The 17,473-nt window shown below is 39.3% G+C and overlaps 1 protein-coding gene across 9 annotated transcripts in view; it reads right to left on the bottom strand.

Annotated features, from left to right (window-relative positions):
• Positions 1-459: 459 nt before the first annotated feature.
• LOC126292068 (mitochondrial 2-oxodicarboxylate carrier-like) overlaps positions 460-17,473 on the bottom strand; it is a 108,244-nt gene continuing 91,230 nt past the window's right edge. For all 9 annotated transcript variants that reach the window (XM_049985878.1, XM_049985876.1, XM_049985874.1 and 6 more), the window contains one exon: positions 460-909. In XM_049985878.1, coding sequence (XP_049841835.1) covers positions 789-909 — 121 coding nt within the window. In that variant the 3' untranslated portion in view covers positions 460-788. The remainder of the gene's footprint in view (positions 910-17,473) is intronic.

The following is a 17,473-nucleotide window of genomic DNA, read 5'->3' on the forward strand; positions in this document are numbered from 1 at the left end:
AAAAAGTTATTCATGGTGGTCAAGAGAAATGGAACAGCTTGTAGCTGGCCAAACACCTTTTGACATCAAATTATTGGTACAGCACTAGCCTATCAAAATTTCCATCACCAACTTCTATATTTCTATAAACACTTCAGTCATTTACCTCCTTCTTTTCTGATCTGGGAAGAATGTTAAGTTTTCTGTCACCGAGCACGCTGACTGCTCGTGGACATGACTGTCAGTCACTTAAACCACAACAACAAAAAGTCAGTCTGTCCAATAAGTGTGACAGCGAGACTGACAGTGCACAAAGAAAAACAATTTATATAAAATATGAAGACATAAGTTATTTTCATATCAAATTTCACATACAAAAATAGCATATCTGAACATTTGAAATACATTTCTGCACTCAAAACTACCAAACGGCCAAGACGGTTACAACTCCGTTACCTTGGAAGACTTTGCACACAAGCATGAGTTAGCACCAATGATATTCTACACACATTGTAGGAAATGTTAAAATCTTTTCAGTGTTAAAAATAATCCACAAAGCAATCACCAATATTTTCATTCAGCTCCCAAAGCATTAACAGTGATCAAGGCACAGATAAGTTTCACAACCTGTTACCACATCACTTGCTCAGCTTAATGGCTCCTGCCATCTAGAATGTTCTATAATACTAGTGTTTAAAATCCCAGGAAAAAGACCCATATGCTCCCATGCAATTCTGTTGATGCAGACACTCCATTGCTGACAGGACTAGAGAAACTAGACACAAACTGTGATTATATCACCAACAGAACTACTCTGAGAATCCATCGGTAAGGTACCGATACGTGTAGTCATAAGCAGCCACCATCAGGGCACTTCCAACACCTCTTCGCAGAAGTCTCGGAAGCAGACCTTTGAAAAGAGCTCGCAATCTGTAAGGGGAAAAAATGCTTAGTTACATACAAGAAGATAATTTACAAAATTTTATATTTCTTATTTTTATGAGTTTTTTTCAATAAATAAAGTCTTTTTTTTCTTTTTCTTTTCCCAAGCTGTTAATATATATATGGGGAACATCCGTTTAGGTGCTTCAAATTCTATGTTTTTTCTGCTTGTGTGTGAAGTTGCAAACAATTCCAACAGATGGCAGAGCTATAGTGAAACAGCAAAATGGTATCAACACAAGACATGATTTAAAAGGAATGCGCTGTAATTAAATTCTTGGTTGCAGAAAAAGAAACTGTGTTGAACATCCATAAACAATTGTGTGTAGTGTTTGATAATGATGCAATTAACAAGAGTACTGCTGGACAGAAACTGAGCTTCATGACTGGCCACGTTCAAGACATCCTGTAACAATGCTGTTCTCCACAAGGCAAATCACGCAGATGTCATTATTTGTGTAGACCGTCACATCACAATTGACAGTTGGCTCTACAGGTACCAATGATCACTGGAAGTGAGTCTACTATGATTGACACTCTTGGATATTCAAAGGCATCCTTAAGATAGCTTCAATAAACACTCACAACAATCTACAATTTTCAAAGAAAAACTATTTCATGTGAACTGTTGGGGCAATATGAGGCTGCTGGATGGGCCCTTCTGTCATAGATCATTGCAGATGATGCAAACTGGATTTTCATGTGAACTGTTGGGGCAATATGAGGCTGCTGGATGGGCCCTTCTGTCATAGATCATTGCAGATGATGCAAACTGGATGCACTGGAACTAAAGGACAGTCACTGGAGTGGTGTCACCCAAAATTTCAAAGGGGGGGGGGGGGGAAAGAGAGAGAGAGAGAGAGAGAGAGAGAGAGAGAGAGAGAGAGAGAGAGAGAAATTAAGGCTGCTCCCTCTGCTGGCAAAGTCGTGATGACAGTCTTCTGGATGTGATGGAGTCATTCTCATCACTTTGTCGCCAAAAGGATAAACCAATACTTCAGAGTCATATATGACGGCTAAATACTGGGCTGGTACCCACGTAATGCCTCTGGTAAACAATGTGTAAAATTGAACATGAGACTCAAGACGATGCACACCTCCATCCTGGAGGCGATACTGTAGATATTTGGCACAAGGCGAAGAAGAAGAAGAAGAAGAAGAAGAAGAAATGTGAATACTGAACAAACTCAAGAACTGTTTCCAATGTGTTAGGTCTGTCAAGAACCCAAAAGAATCTTCCTCCACACAACAATGCACATCCACACACAAAATTCATGTGCTGGGAAGACATCGACAAACTGGGTTGGATATCACTTGTCATCCAACCTACAGCTCAGAGCTGGTGTCCTTGGACTTCCATGTGTTTGGGCCACTGAAGTATTATATATGTAAGACACATTTTGAAGATAATGAGATCATAAGTTGTGCAGTGAAAATGTGGCTAACAGCACAGGAGAGGAGCTATTACCAACAGGACATTCATGCTCTTAAAAACACACGCATAAGGCCATAGAATGTGATGGAGACCATATACAAAAATAGTACATGTAAAAGAAATGTTGACTGATATTTTCTCCAAATTGTAACTATTGACACTTTGGCGACTGAGCCCGAGCATAGGTTAGGCCACAGAACTGCTTCAAAATGACCGCACCCGAGTATAGGTCGGGCGGCTGTTGCACACCACTCACAGCCTATTAACCATCCAGGGGCAGGCCAGCTACTGTGGTAGTGCTTCGTGGAACACCTTCCTATATGTCCCTCAACAGCTGCTCCCCTCTGTGTTCTGGTTTTAGAACTACATAAAAAGAAACGGCAAGACACACATAGCAACTTCTGTGACACGCTGCACCATTGTGCATTGGTGTAGGTGCAAGTTTCACGTGTTCTCATTACTGTTTGCCATTTCTTGTTAATTTTTATCTCAAATATGTCACATTTGCTGAGTGAGATAGAAATTTTGGAAGCCTTATAAGAAGAATTGGATGATTCTGGTTCTCAGTGGGAACTGTCTGAATGTGAAGAGAATGAAGAGGATCCAAATACAGGTAAGGAGCCGTCTAGTGCAGCTTTTCTTCAGTGTTGTTATTACAACTTATATTGTTCAAGTTGCTTCAGTTAGCAGAAAATTTATTTCTGTTTGTCTCGTCTATCTTGCAGAGGAATCTAATGAGCCTGCATCTGTGCAGTCAGTGATAACTGAACAAAGTACATCCTCTGCGACACAGTTGTTGGCTGTAACAGAGCTGTCTGTACCTCCAACAAAGAGGCAACGAATTTTGCGGGAAAAACCAACTGGTGCCGAATTAGGCTGTAAATTTGCTGACAATCAGCGTACTGTGCCACAATTTGTAGAGAAAAGTGGAGTAATGGCAGCTGTTCATGAGAATTCCACTCCTCTCAATGTGTTTTCGATCTTTTTCCCTGATTCCATAATGAAACACACAAAATCTGAAACAAACAGATATTGAAAGTCTGTCTATGACAAACTCAAAGCAGCTTCCGGGGTAAAGCCTCACAGTTTTTGTAATTTGTGGGTGGGAGTAAAGCTGCACGAAATATATTTGTTTTTTGGCGTATTTAAACACATGCGTCTTGTGAAAAAAGCTAAACTGGCAAATTACTGGTTTACCAACAATTTTATTTTAACCCCTTTCCCTGGTTCTGTTATGGCCAGAAATAGATTCAATGCAATATTATCAAACCTGCATTTGAATGACAATGCAAAATACAGTTCAAAAAGTCAACCTCAGCATGACCCCATGCATAAAATCAGGCCAATCCTGGATCATTTCTTATTAGAATCACAAAAATCATTTTACCCATCAGAAAACCTCACTATTGACGAAGGCATGTGTGGTTTTTGTGGAAGAGTGATATTTCGGGTTTACATAAAAAATAAAACTGACAAGTATGGAATCAAGATGTTTATTGTGTGTGATTCCAAAACTGGTTAAGTTCTTAGATTTGATGTATATGCTTGGAAAGGAACACAAGACAACTCTATAACAACATTATTGGAGAGGTTGCTAGCAGATTACCTGGGAAAAGGCCACACTGTTAACATGGACACATTTTGTAGTTCACCAGCAGTATTCAATTTTCTGTGACAACATAAAATGAAAGCAATAGGTTCATGCATGACTAAATGGAAAGAACTACCAAACGAAATTGTTTCCAAAAAACTGAAAAGGTATGAGTCCGTGTCAATGAGGAGGAATCATCTGCTTTGTCTGAAGTGGAAAGACACAAGAGATGTACCATGCCTGTTCACTGTGCACAAAATGACCAGCTCTGACACATCTGTTCATACAAAGGAAGGTATCAAAGTAAAATCAAAACCAGATGCCATTCTTGACTATAATAATTACAAAACGGGGGTCGATAGGAGTGATCACATGATTTCTTACTATGCATTTGGGAGGAAACAGATGATGATGTGGAAGGAATTGTTCTTCACATGCTTATAATGGCTGCAAACAAATGCATTTGTCTTATACCAGGAAACAAGGACTCCTGCTCAAAGAAAGAGCTGCTGTTTTTCCACTTTTCTACAACAAATTAGTGAAGGACTGATTCACAAAGGTATAAATTTGGCACTAGACTATGTTCCTAGTGAAACTCACAGCAACAGACTTACAGGACACCACTTTGCAGAAATATTCCAGCCACTGAGATGAAGGAGTGTCCAACTAGAGTGTGAGTTTGTTCTCAGAAAACAAAAAAACTATCTAGTGGTAAAGCAGGTAGGAAGGAAACCAGCTGGTGGTGTCCAGACTGCAATGTACCACTCGGCATGCCAGAGTGGTTCAAACTCTTCCACACTGAAGCTAATTGCCTGTGAATTTACACAAAACTAAAAACCAACATTTTTTTGTGAAACTGAAGCCACACATTTTATGTTTGTTGTTATTAATTTTGTCATCAACCAATAAAATTAAAAGAAACATTTAAAATAAACCATAAAGACTGTTATTTCATAATATGTTTTCTGTTTCAAGATACCTTAAATATAAACGTGCCAGTGACATTTCAAAAAAAAAAAAAAAACGCTAAGAATGGCTGGTCCACTGGACCAAGAATGTGTCTAAGCTGCCGGTCCTCAAGGTGTTAAGAACAAATATGTTCTGAGAAAAAAAATTGTGAGTCCTTATTTACTGACTGACTCTCAAATATAACAAAATTCTGTCTGTTGGATCAAAAATTCTACTCACATCAAGATTTTCCCATTCACAGTTTATTTACGAATTTATTGTTCTAAACAGAAATTATCTCAGGAGAGAGGTTACAGAACTTAGCGTTGCCTTGCACCCTTGCAGTTAATCTCCAGAAGTGTTCTCTCTCTCTCTCTCTCTCTCTCTCTCTCTCTCTCTCTCTCTCTCTCTCTCTCTCTCTCGCACTGAAGCACCTCCCTAACTGTGCACCAGTTAGTGCTCAATGAAAGTGCCCCATAGTGTTCCATACGCAGCCCACCACATACTGGGCCCTGCACCATCAATGCTAAACTGAGACATTGCTGCTAGCATCTGGATTGGACAATGGTCCTCTTTTCATATTTCCACTTGTAAGGAACTAGTCAATGACATTTTTCTTTAATGTACTTTTCGATACACCCAAATAAACGTACTACTCGATACATGGACATCGTTCAAAAATCATAATATTCTTAATAAGGTATAGAGTATTATTATACTTATGTGCAAATGTAAGAACATGTAACAAGAAATTTTTTCAAAAAGAGAATCTAACCAGTGAAGTTATGTCGAACATTTTTTTGTTTTAATTCTGAAAAACATCTGAAATTGTTATTATTATTATTATTTTTATTTTTCATGCTTTCCCAGCAATCTGTTGACATCTTGGATATTCGGGAATCCAGCTGGATGTTCGCATCGTTTTCGCACGATATTTCAACAGCGTGCCTCGCTGTCTTCTTCAGGTGCTACCTGAGACTGGTCCTTGGGTCGATAGAGTCCAGTATTTATGCCTGGAAGGAGCTGGGCATTCCCTAATCCGTCCACGCTGAGTCAAGTGTTTCATCTGTCGTCTGTGCCTGCCAGACTTGGCTTCAATGGACCCCACCAGTTGCAGACGTTCTGAATGCCGTCCGTGCCCGTTTTGGCTGCCCTCAATGGTTGTGGTTGTCATCTGAGGTGTGTCAGACCTGATCTGAGATGTTGGGTACTCTGTCTCATGACTGTTACTATGATTTACACTTCTGTTTCGTGCTGGAAACTCCATAATCGGTCCGCGCCCGCCAGACGCGGCTACATTGGACCTCTCTGGTCGTCGGTGTTCCAACCGCCGTCTGCGTCCAGCCTGGCTTTCTTCTGAAGTCGAGTTCATGATCTGGGGTGTGTCAAATCTGGTCTCTAATGGCTGACTCCTTGTCTCACGGCTGTTCTCTCAGCCTCCACATCTATTTCTTGTAGAATCCCGGAGTGTCCTGCGTTGAGTTTTCACAATCTCAAGTGCTGGATTCCAGGCAGTGCTGATTTGGTATCCCGAGTCACGATTGATTAGGTTGTCTGTGACCTTAATCTCAATGGCTTCTTTAATGACACTGTCCGAAAATCTTGATGTCTTTGTCACAATCTTTGTGTTATTGTAATCCATTGAATGTCCACAGTTCTGGTGATCTGGCCAATGTATGACATCCCACACTGGCATGGTATGTTGCTAATACCTGGCTTGCATAGCCACAGGTCATCTTTTACATTCCCCAGCATAGCCCCAATTTTGGTAGGTGGGCAAAATATGCTCTTGATGTCATATTTCTGGAGAATCCTGCTGATTTTAGCAGAGAGAGGTCTGGCATATGGCAGGTATGCCATCTTCTTCTGGTTCTTCTTCTGGATCCTTTGGCTGATTGGCAGGTTGAAATGGAGACCGAGAGAACATCCGTGAGACAAGGTGTCGGACATTAGAGACAAGATTTGACACACTCGAGATCATGAACTCGACTTCAGAAGATGGCAAGGCCGGGTGTGGATGGTGGTCGAAACACCGGTGACCAGAGAGGGACAATGTAGCCGCGTCTGGTGGGCGCGGACCGCAGACGGAATGCACGACACGGCACGGACCGATTATGGAGCGCCCAGCACAAAAAAGAAGTGGAAATCATAGTAACAGTCATGAGACAGAGTACCCAACATCTCGGATCAGGTCTGACACGCCTCATATGACGACCACAACCATTGAGGATGGCCAAAACGGGTGCGGACGGCAGTCGGAACATCCGCGACTGGAGGGGTCCATTGAAGCCGAGTCTGGCGGGAGTGAACCACAGATGGAACACCCGACTCGGCATGGACCAATTAGGGAACGCCCAGCTTGTTCCAAGCATAAATACTGGACTTGATCGACCCAAGGACCAGTCTCAGGTAGCACCTGAAGAAGATAGCGGGGCACGCTATTGAAATATCATGTGAGAACAACGCGAACATCCGGCTGGATTCCTGAATATCCAAGATGTCATTATTATTGTTGTTGATGTTTTTATCATTGTTGTTGTTGTTATTTCCATAATTTTTGTATTACAATTTGAAAGGCATTTCTAATGCAAATTTTATGAAATATTAATTGCATATAACTTTTACCTCTGGATGCACAGATTGATATCTAGATATAAATAGATCTGCCCTGTGAGTTAAGCATCACTGGTCACTTTTGTTGGTCTCACGATTTTAGTGTGACTCAACACAGTTCTGTAATATGGTGTGGTTCAGTTCTAGAAATGCTGTGGTGTTCTGTTATGTGCAATGTTGAAGTGCTTTACTACTTAATCCAGTAAGTTATTGTGAAAACAAGAAATTATGTAAATAATAAAAATCAACAAGGCTCTGTTATATTTTATTTCTCACATTTATGCTTGAATAACCAGAAATCTGGATTCCACCAGGTAAAGCAGGAATATATCCTGAATTTGAGGAAACTTAAACAAACTCTGAGAAAACTACTGACAGGCAATATATTACATAGCTTTTTTTTATTTCAAATACTGCTTTCTAACCATGTACACTAATTTGCCACATCTTTCTAATTTTTATCATATGCAGCTCTGAATAAAACTCACCATTAAAGATTGCTGCGCAAATACAAATATTAATTTTTGATATATCATCAATAGAAAGATGAGAATACACATTGTAATTACTTATGTCTCTGTTATGTGTGTGTAGATGGTAGTTTTTTGTTTCTTGTGGTTTTGCTAGTAATTCTGCACTAACTGACACTCCAAAATAGAAACCATTAAAGAGAGTAGGAATGCTATTGTGAAACACTCGAACTCATATTTATTTAACTCGAAAAATACAAAATGCAAAATTACAAAATGTTTTCCTTCTCATCCTTTCCAGTAAGTCTCCCCTGATACAGGATTCTGGGTAACTTTGCCAGTCTCTGCAACTTTTCCCAAACCTCTCCAGTCCTTTTCCTTCAACCCTAGTGCCAGAAGGAGCCACAGTTCTCCCAGGATTTGTAATGATCCAAAGAAACGACAACACTACAAACTTTACTGTAGCATTCTCAAGAAGGTTATAAATAAATCTAAAAGTATGTGCATAAAATCAGAAATTGAAAGCTCAGAAAATAAAATTAAAACTATTTGGAATGTAAGAAAGAGGGAAACTGGCAGGAAAACAGAGAACATGTCTCAGGTAGAGATTATAACAGGGGACAGTATCATAAAGAAACCTGAGTTGGTTGCAGAAATATTTAATAACCACTTTTTGAGAGCAGCAGAGAAGACAGGCTGTAATGGTTCTATGGAAGAATCATTGTCCCTCCTACAGAAAGCTATTAGCAACAGAATCCCACAGTTATCTTTACCTCCAGTTACTGTAAGCGAAGTCATAAGAGTAATCAGATCATTAAAAACTAAATACTTCTGCTGGTGTGGACAATATTTCTAGTACAATACTAAAACACTGTTATAAATTTGTTAGTCCCATCTTATGCAACATATACAATACATCCCTACAAGAAGGGATTGTCCCTGACAGACTAAAATTGGCTGTAGTAATTCCTCTCTTTAAAAAAGGTGATAAAAACGATGTAACAAACTATCGCCCAATATCCCTATTAACTACCTTCTCGAAAATTCTTGAGAAACTCATACACGGGAGGATTGTGGATCATCTCAACTTCCACAGTATCTTAAGCAAAAATCAGTTTGGTTTTCGTGCTGGTCTTTGTACCGAACAGGCAATATTCTCTTTCAGCAACCAAGTTTTGGAAGCCATTAACAAAAAAATGTCTCCAGTGGGTATTTTTTGTGATCTTACGAAAGCCTTTGACTGTGTAAACCACCAAATTCTTTTGAAAAAGGCAGAATACTATGGTTTAGGTGGTACTGTTGGCTTGTGGCTGCAATCGTATCTGAAGGATCGGAAGCAGACAGTAATGCTAAATGGCTCTTCTGGAAAACCTGCCTCGTCTGAGTGGGGCACAATAACATGTGGGGTGCCTCAAGGCTCCGTTTTGGGCCCATTGCTGTTCCTCATCTTCATCAATGATCTTCCTCTTTGTTCTGAGACAAACAGCAAATTTACCCTGTTCGCTGATGATACCACAATTCTAATTGATGATTTGATAGATCACAATCTTGAACAAACTACAAATACTGTCTTTAATGACATCTTAAATTGGTTCTCCTCAACTGGTCTCTCACTCAATGCAAATAAAACTCATTATATGAAGTTCCATACATCACAAAGTAATCTCAATGAAATTAACATAAAATGTAGAGATCAACCAATACAGAAAGTTGAAGATACAAAATTCCTGGGTGCTTATATAGACAGTAAATGTAATTGGTCAGTTCACATTCTACATCTATGTAAGAAACTTAGCTCGGCAACATTTGCATTACGGGTAATTTCTTCAGTGGCTGAAGTTAACACCATTAAGGTTGCCTACTTTGGCTACTTCCACTCATTGATGTCATTTGCTATCATGTTCTGGGGGAACCAACCACTTGCAAAAAAAGTTTTCACCGTCCAAAAAAAAGCAATCAGAATAATGTGTGGGGTCCATCAAAGACACACTTGCAGGCACTTGTTTCGAAAGATAGGTATCCTAACAACTGCCTCACAGTATATTTTTTCCTTGCTGACCTTTGTGTGCAAAAATTATTCTATCTACCAAGACAACAGTAAATTCCATGGCTATAACACCAGAAACAAAAACAATCTACATGTCGAAATGAAACGTCTCACTCTGGTACAAAAAGCAGTTTACTGCTCCAGCATTAAGCTGTTCAATGCTCTCCCACTACATATCAAATGTGTTCATACAGAACTGCCAAAATTTAAACAAGTTCTCAAAGATTACCTGACAGAGAGATCTTTTTATACTGTGGATGAATATTTGAAAGAAAGTGTACATCATTACTAAACTTAATGTGTCTAGAACTAGTTCAATTGATTTTATTGAGCATTTGAGCATAATCACAGTTTTTGCAACAACAAATTGGCTGTACCTGTATTTACTCATGTAGGCCTAATGTCTGATTTAACCTTGTGCTCTTATTTGTAACCTTTATTTGAAACTTTTTTCTGTTAAATAGTTGGTATGTTATTTAGCTGACATTGTATATATTACTGTATTTATAGTATGTCTTCCTTATACTATGTACAATTTGGCATTGAATTGCCCTTGTATTTATTGTAAGTTTAAATTGAAACCTGTACAATTTGACATGTTCCATATCCTTGTGATTGGCCCACTAACTGGATCTATGGAACATGAAATAAATAAATAAATAAATAAATAAATAAATAAATAAATAAATAAACTGGCTCTGAAACGTGCATCCATTTTACGTGTGCATTCTGCTACTGCTTGGTGAGTAGATTTTTTACAACCCAATTACATTTTCAAAAATGGATTATTTCTGTTGATACATTAACATCTTTATTTCAATAGACTGCTTAATTATACTGCCCCAGAAACATGGCATTTACACCACAGTACTCACCTCATCATATTTCAATTTCATGACTGTATTTGAGGCCTTGCACAGCGACAGCTGATTTCCTTGACTGACTGAGCTGAGTGTGTCGTTATGTGTGTGATCTTTGCATACCATCCCAACTGTTCTAACAGTGCACCACATAAGTCATTTCATGTTGGCAAGGAATGTGGTACCCACCTGTTTTTTGATAACTAGAGTGTTGTAAGTTTGCAAAGAAGACTTTTTATCTCTGATGAAGAGAGTGAAATAAATAGGTGCCAAGTTCCCACATGAGTCTACTGATGTATTTGCAGACTGGGACAATGTAGGTAAATAAGTCATTGTTGGTTTTTGTCTTTCTTTCTCAATTATAGTCTCTTCCTCAGTAGTTGATTTTGGCAGCATCGGCCACTTAATTGGTCAAATGGAATACTCCTTCTTTCAGAGCTGTTAATGTTCTTCAGTAAGGCTCTCCTTGTCTGAAGGTGTACAAGCTCTATGGTCCCTAATCTTTGGCATGGAATATCTTCCTTACCTTTCTTAAGGATTGTGTTAGCTCGAGGAATGGAGACACGAGGTCAGTATCTCATCAGCACGCAGTACACCTTGAGATCATCCATGCTGTCCTTCTCTGTATGTATTCAATATCTGCTGTCAATGCCATTTGTTATGAGTTCCACACACAATGCGAAGAAAATGTTGCTGGCCCTCTTTTTCAACTTCATACCTTGAGCCATCGTCAGCCATCACAAACAAATTTGGTGCAAAAGACTTTCAGAGAAAGAGAGCCTCACCGAGCACTTAGAACACCTGCGAATAGCGTTCCAGAACAATGGGTACGCTGATCGAAATACTGAGTGGGTGTTGCAATCAAAATGAATAATGCTCGAAAAAGTGCTAGAAAGCATGACAGAGAGAAGCCAAGAATCACTACCTACCTTCTGTTGGTACAAAATCTGGAAAGACTGCTGGACTCCTACAAAAACATGGCATCCAGTGTATTTTACTGATGTTAACAAATTAAAAAGGGTTCTTTGCACTGTTAAAGATGATCTTGGTCCCCGAAAGCCAGGTGCACTGCATGAGAATGTGGCACGCCGTAAGTGGAGCACACTATCAGAAGAGTCAAGGAGAATGTAAGAAATATCAGCAACACTACCTCACAAAACAACCAAACAAATCAGGTGTCGCTAAGTACTGCCTCAAATATAATCGTGAAATAAATGCAACGAGACCAATGTTGTGGTGCAAATGTCACGTTTCTGGGGTGGCACGGTTAAGAAGTCGATTGAAATAAAAATTTTGTAAAACCAAATAACCGAGACGGAGGTTTCAATTTAAGTGGGGCTTGAGATGTGGAAATTGATCTAGTAAGATCTTGCTAGCCATCATACCCACCAGAGCCGGAAAAAGCCGAGAGAATGTGTGTTTCGCGGGACTTCAGTGTGGGCTCCTGGAGAGGAGCACATGGAATAACAGTGGGTAAAGCCTAAAAGAACAGTTGACCAGTTACTTGATAGATATGGATCTAGGAGAACGGCTCATGAAGGAAATGACCACCATGGTATACAGTCACTGTAAATCAACTTCTACAGAAACAGAGACAACTGCATAATAGGTGTAAAACAAACCACATGGCTATAGACAGAGAGATGATGAATAAAACGTATCTGCCTGTATGAATTCTCCTTATTCACCCCCCACCCTGTCCCAATTCTCCATGGATGGATTCTGTGTACCCCACCTGTCTGTGTCTGGAGTTAATCTCATATGAAAGCATAAGAACATTATCCCAATGTTTCCACAACGTGTATCTGGAGCGGAACATAGGTACGTGCCAACTGTTCACCTAGTGCAATGTCAGAAACGGCCTAAAAATCACAGCCAGGCTGGTCAGTTCACCAGCCTTCATTGTTAATTCACAAGGCAGATTTGATCTGGATCAGGCTCACCTTCCTGTGTCCCGGAAGCAGTGCTTTAATGCGCTTGGCTATCAAGGCAAGTAACTTAATTTCTGAAAAGCATTTGACTCAGTACAACACTCATGCTTGTTACCAAAAATATGATCACATGGAACATCAACTGAAATTTGTGACTGGGCTGAGGATTTCTTGGTATTGGTACGAACAATGCAACATCTTATTTCAGCTGGAGAGTCATCAACAACTGTACGAGGTTGTTATAATAAAGTGGAGCAACTCACAGAGTTTGTGTGGATGGTAATTATCATATAGCAGACTCTAATGCATTAATACACAACCAACTTTTTCCGAGTGGGGGGGAGAGGGAGAGGGAGGGGGAGGGGGAGGGGAGGGTTGGAATAGTTCAAATCTGGCACGGTGAATGCAAGAAAGATGTATAGAAATGTTTCCTTGTGTAACAGGTTAAGAACCGAACATGGGCAGAGAATGTTAAACAAGTGAGAAAGGCATAATGTTGATTTTATTAACTGCTGTCTACACAATTTGTTCTGTACGAGCACCAGAGACATCAACAAGATGCCGATCCATAAAACGACATGATCGACAGTTGCTTGCAGCAGTTCTGGTGGAATATAAGCAACATATTCCTGTATAATGAGCTTCAGGTCAGGTAGAGACTGAACGGGTGCCTGGTAAACATGTTCTTTAGATATCCCCAGATCTGTAAGTTTCAGAGCATCAGATCAGGTGATCTATCAGGCCATGCATCTGGAAAACCTCTGGAGATAACACATTCATAGAAGGTCACATTAAGCAGATCTTTCACTGGAAAAGCGACACGAGGTGTTGCCCCATCTTGCACATAAACTGTGGCTTCCACGCAGTTGCACTCTTCCAAAGTAGGAATCACATGCTGCACAAGTAGGCCTTGTTAACATGGAGATATTGCTGTGTACTTGACAAGCCCTCTCGGTGTATTCTCTTCTAAGAAGAACAGACCGAGAATAAAAATGTCTGTGAATCTACATCGTACAAAAACATACGGCAAGTGCAATGGCTCTTCGTGTACAACATGTAGTTTAAAAGTATCAAAATTTGGCACTTCTGTGTATTCACTGCACACTTAAGTGTAAAATGTGCTTTGTCACTCCACAGAATATTACCTGGCCATATGTCGTCAACTTGGATCTGTGCCAGACACAGAAGAGCAAATTCAGAACATCAGAACATTGCTGTAGATGATGAGTTTTCAGTTACTGCACCGTCTAGTTGTTGTTTTGTGCCAGTGTAGCCTAGATCTTGTGCTGGTAACAGTGTAAAGCTTTCTGCGTGTCAGGACTACAGTGTGGACAATTCTCATGACACTGCACGGTTACCTTGTCAATAACTTCCACCAGGGCAGGAGCCTTCCTCTTTCAGGTGTCACACAAAGCTCACCCATGATTTCAAATTTCATTATCACCTTCTTTAATCCATTTAATGACATCCGACCTGTTCTCGAGCCCTTCAGTCGGTGATAACCTCTCAATGCAGCGCAGTAATTGCTGTCGTTCACGTAAAACAGTTTCACTGACAGCACACGGTCTCTCTTATCGATAGCCCTACTATTCACTCGCCTTGTCGAATGACAGTGTGGATATCGTAGAAACAGTGCACAGCATCACATTTGCACCTGGTGGCAAAAACTGGAACTAATTTTTTTCCGGCACAAATCGGGTCTCCAATCGCAGGTCAGCTCATCTGCCGAGTTTTCCTGCCGTGTGACAATTACAGCCCACACCGGACCTCTGTGAATTGCTGCACTTTAATTGTGAATATCTGATAGAAGTAAGTTCAGGTGTGCCCCAGGAAACTATGTTGTGACCCTAGCTGTTCGTGTGGTAAGTTAATGACCTTGCACACAATATTAATAGTAACCTTTGATATTTTGCAGATGATGAAGTTATCTATGATGAAGTACTGGCTGAAAAAACAGTTCTACAAATATTTAAATCAGATCTTTAGATTATTTCACGACGGTGCAAGGACTGGCGACCTGCTTTACGTGTTCAGAAATGTACAGTTTGAATTTCAAAAACAGAAAGTTGTAGTATCCTATGACCATAATGTCAAGTGAGCCATAGTTGGAATGGTCAACACATGCAAATACCTGGCTTTAACACCTTGTATGGATATGAAATTGAATGGTCACTTAGTGCAGTTGTAGGCACAGCAACGGGCAGAATTCAGTTCGTTGGTAGATTATTAGGAAAATGTAAATACTCTACAAAGGTATTGATTACCAAACAGTTGTGCAACCTATCCCAGAATACTGCTCGAGTGTGTGGAACTCTTAACAAATGGCACTGACAGCAGATATTAAATACATACAGAAAAGGACACCATGGATGATCAAAGGTTTTTCTATAGTATCTGGCTTTTTCCAGATATTCTACATTGTCACTTGAAGCTCTGCACACTACACTTGTAGCTATTCAAAGCACTCAATGGAAGAAGATCTGTAAGCTTGACAATGTGCCCGAGTACTGAAACAGAAACGCTGCACGAGCCACCACGAACATAGCATAGGCCAGCATTATGCAGGGATCTGCTCTTACACAAGTGGCCCTTGCCACACTAAGTGCATCAGCTGCCTTTCTGGGTTAGTAGTAGTAGTAGTAGTTTTATTCATCCGTAGATCTCTTTTTACAAGGATATAGGACATGTCAAAGTATTTACAAGCTTAGATCAATTTACAATAAGCTAATTCGTATACACATATATTTACAGACTTCTAGTTAGAGACAATCATTAGATTTTACTCCTGGTATACAATAATTTATTTACAAATAACTCATTAAATAATGTAATGCCACACTATTCACTCATATTTCACTATCAGTCACTGCACACACTATACACACATTGTTTCATAACACTTCACTCACTACACACACACACACACACACACACACACACACACACACACACACAGAGGTGATCCTTGGGCCATTTTCTGTACTGCAAGTTCCCATTTGCTATCCTGAAAAACTGAGTCAGCATCCCTTCATAATGAGTGAGATGTTGAGCTCAGAAAGAGGAAGAGGTGTTAGTATTGTGCTATGCATAGCTTGAGGGGAGAGTGTCTCTAGAAAGGAAAAAAGAAGAAAAATAATAAAGTGAAGGTGTTATGTGGAATATTGGATGTTTTATAATCATCATTATTATTATTATTTGTTTGTATAACATTTTTTTATCAAACCCCTACTCTGCTTTATCTAAGTAATCCTTCAATGTGTAAAATGTATTGCATAACAAGTGCTTTTTAGCTGCCTTCTTAAATAAGTGTATTTTTGAAATTTCTTTAATCTCTTTTGGTAATTTATTGTACAGTTTTATCCCTTGGTAGAAAATGCTGTTTTGAGTTTTATGTTTATTTTTTCTTGGTAAATGTAAGTTGAGTCTATCTCTTGTTGCATGGTCATGGACAGAGCTCTTTGTGCAGTAATTGCCAATGTTACTTTTGATGTGTACAACTGACTGGTAAATGTGTTCACATGGAGCAGTTAAAATTCCCAGTGTTTTGAACAGATCTTTACAATGAGCTCGACTACTATTTCTGGTTATTATTCTTATGGCTCTTTTCTGGAGTTTGAAAATTGTGTTCATATTTTGTGGATTTGTTCCCCAAAAAAGAATGCCATAGCTAAGAATTGAGTGTACATATGAATAATATGTAACTAAAAGACACTGCATGTTACACACAGATGATAGAATTCTAAGGGCATAACATGCTGATGACATTCTGTTTGCAAGTACCTTTGTGTGTTCGCACCACTTCAGCTGAGAGTCAATATTCATTCCTAGAAATTTTGCATTTGTTACACAGTCTATAGAGGTGCCATCTACATTTAATTTAACATTGTCATTTTTCCTCTTCAAACTGAAGTTCATGGCATTAGTTTTCTTTATGTTTAATGTCAATTTGTTGCTTATTGACCAATCGTAAACTTCCTTGAGAGTTTCATTTGCTTTCTCGGTAAGGAGTTCTCTTGTTCTCTCAGTGACTATAATATTGCTGTCATCAGCGAAGAGAATTTTCTCACCATGAGTAACACTACTGGGAAAGTCATTGATGTATATCAGGAATAGTATTGGTCCTAATATGCTACCTTGTGGAGCCCCTATATTAATATGTTTTGGTTCTGATAAGTATTTTACTAAATGTTTAGATCTATTTGAAGTATGTGTTATCTCTACTCTTTGTACCCTATCTGTTAGGTATTATCGAAACCAGTCATTAGCTACCCCTCTTATTCCTAATGCTTCTAATTTATTTAATAGAATCTTGTGGTCGACTGTATCAAAAGCCTTAGAAAGATCCAAAAATATGCCTGTGACACACTCATCTTTATCAAGAGCATTAAGTACAACTTTTGTGAATTCTACTATGGCTGACTCCGTATTTTTGCCACTTCGAAAACCAAACTGTGATTTGCTTAAAAGATTGTATTTATTCAGATAATTCATTAATCTGTCTTTCATAATTGCTTCTATTATTTTTGAGAATGCTGACAGCAGGGAAATGGGCCGGTAATTTTCTATGTCTTCTGCATTACCTTTCTTAAGCAAAGGTACAACTCTTGCCTGTTTTAGCTGCTATGGAAATGTCCCTGATGTGAAGGATTCATTTATT

The sequence above is a fragment of the Schistocerca gregaria genome, chromosome 9, assembly GCF_023897955.1.
Source record: "Schistocerca gregaria isolate iqSchGreg1 chromosome 9, iqSchGreg1.2, whole genome shotgun sequence".
NCBI lineage: Eukaryota > Metazoa > Arthropoda > Insecta > Orthoptera > Acrididae > Schistocerca > Schistocerca gregaria.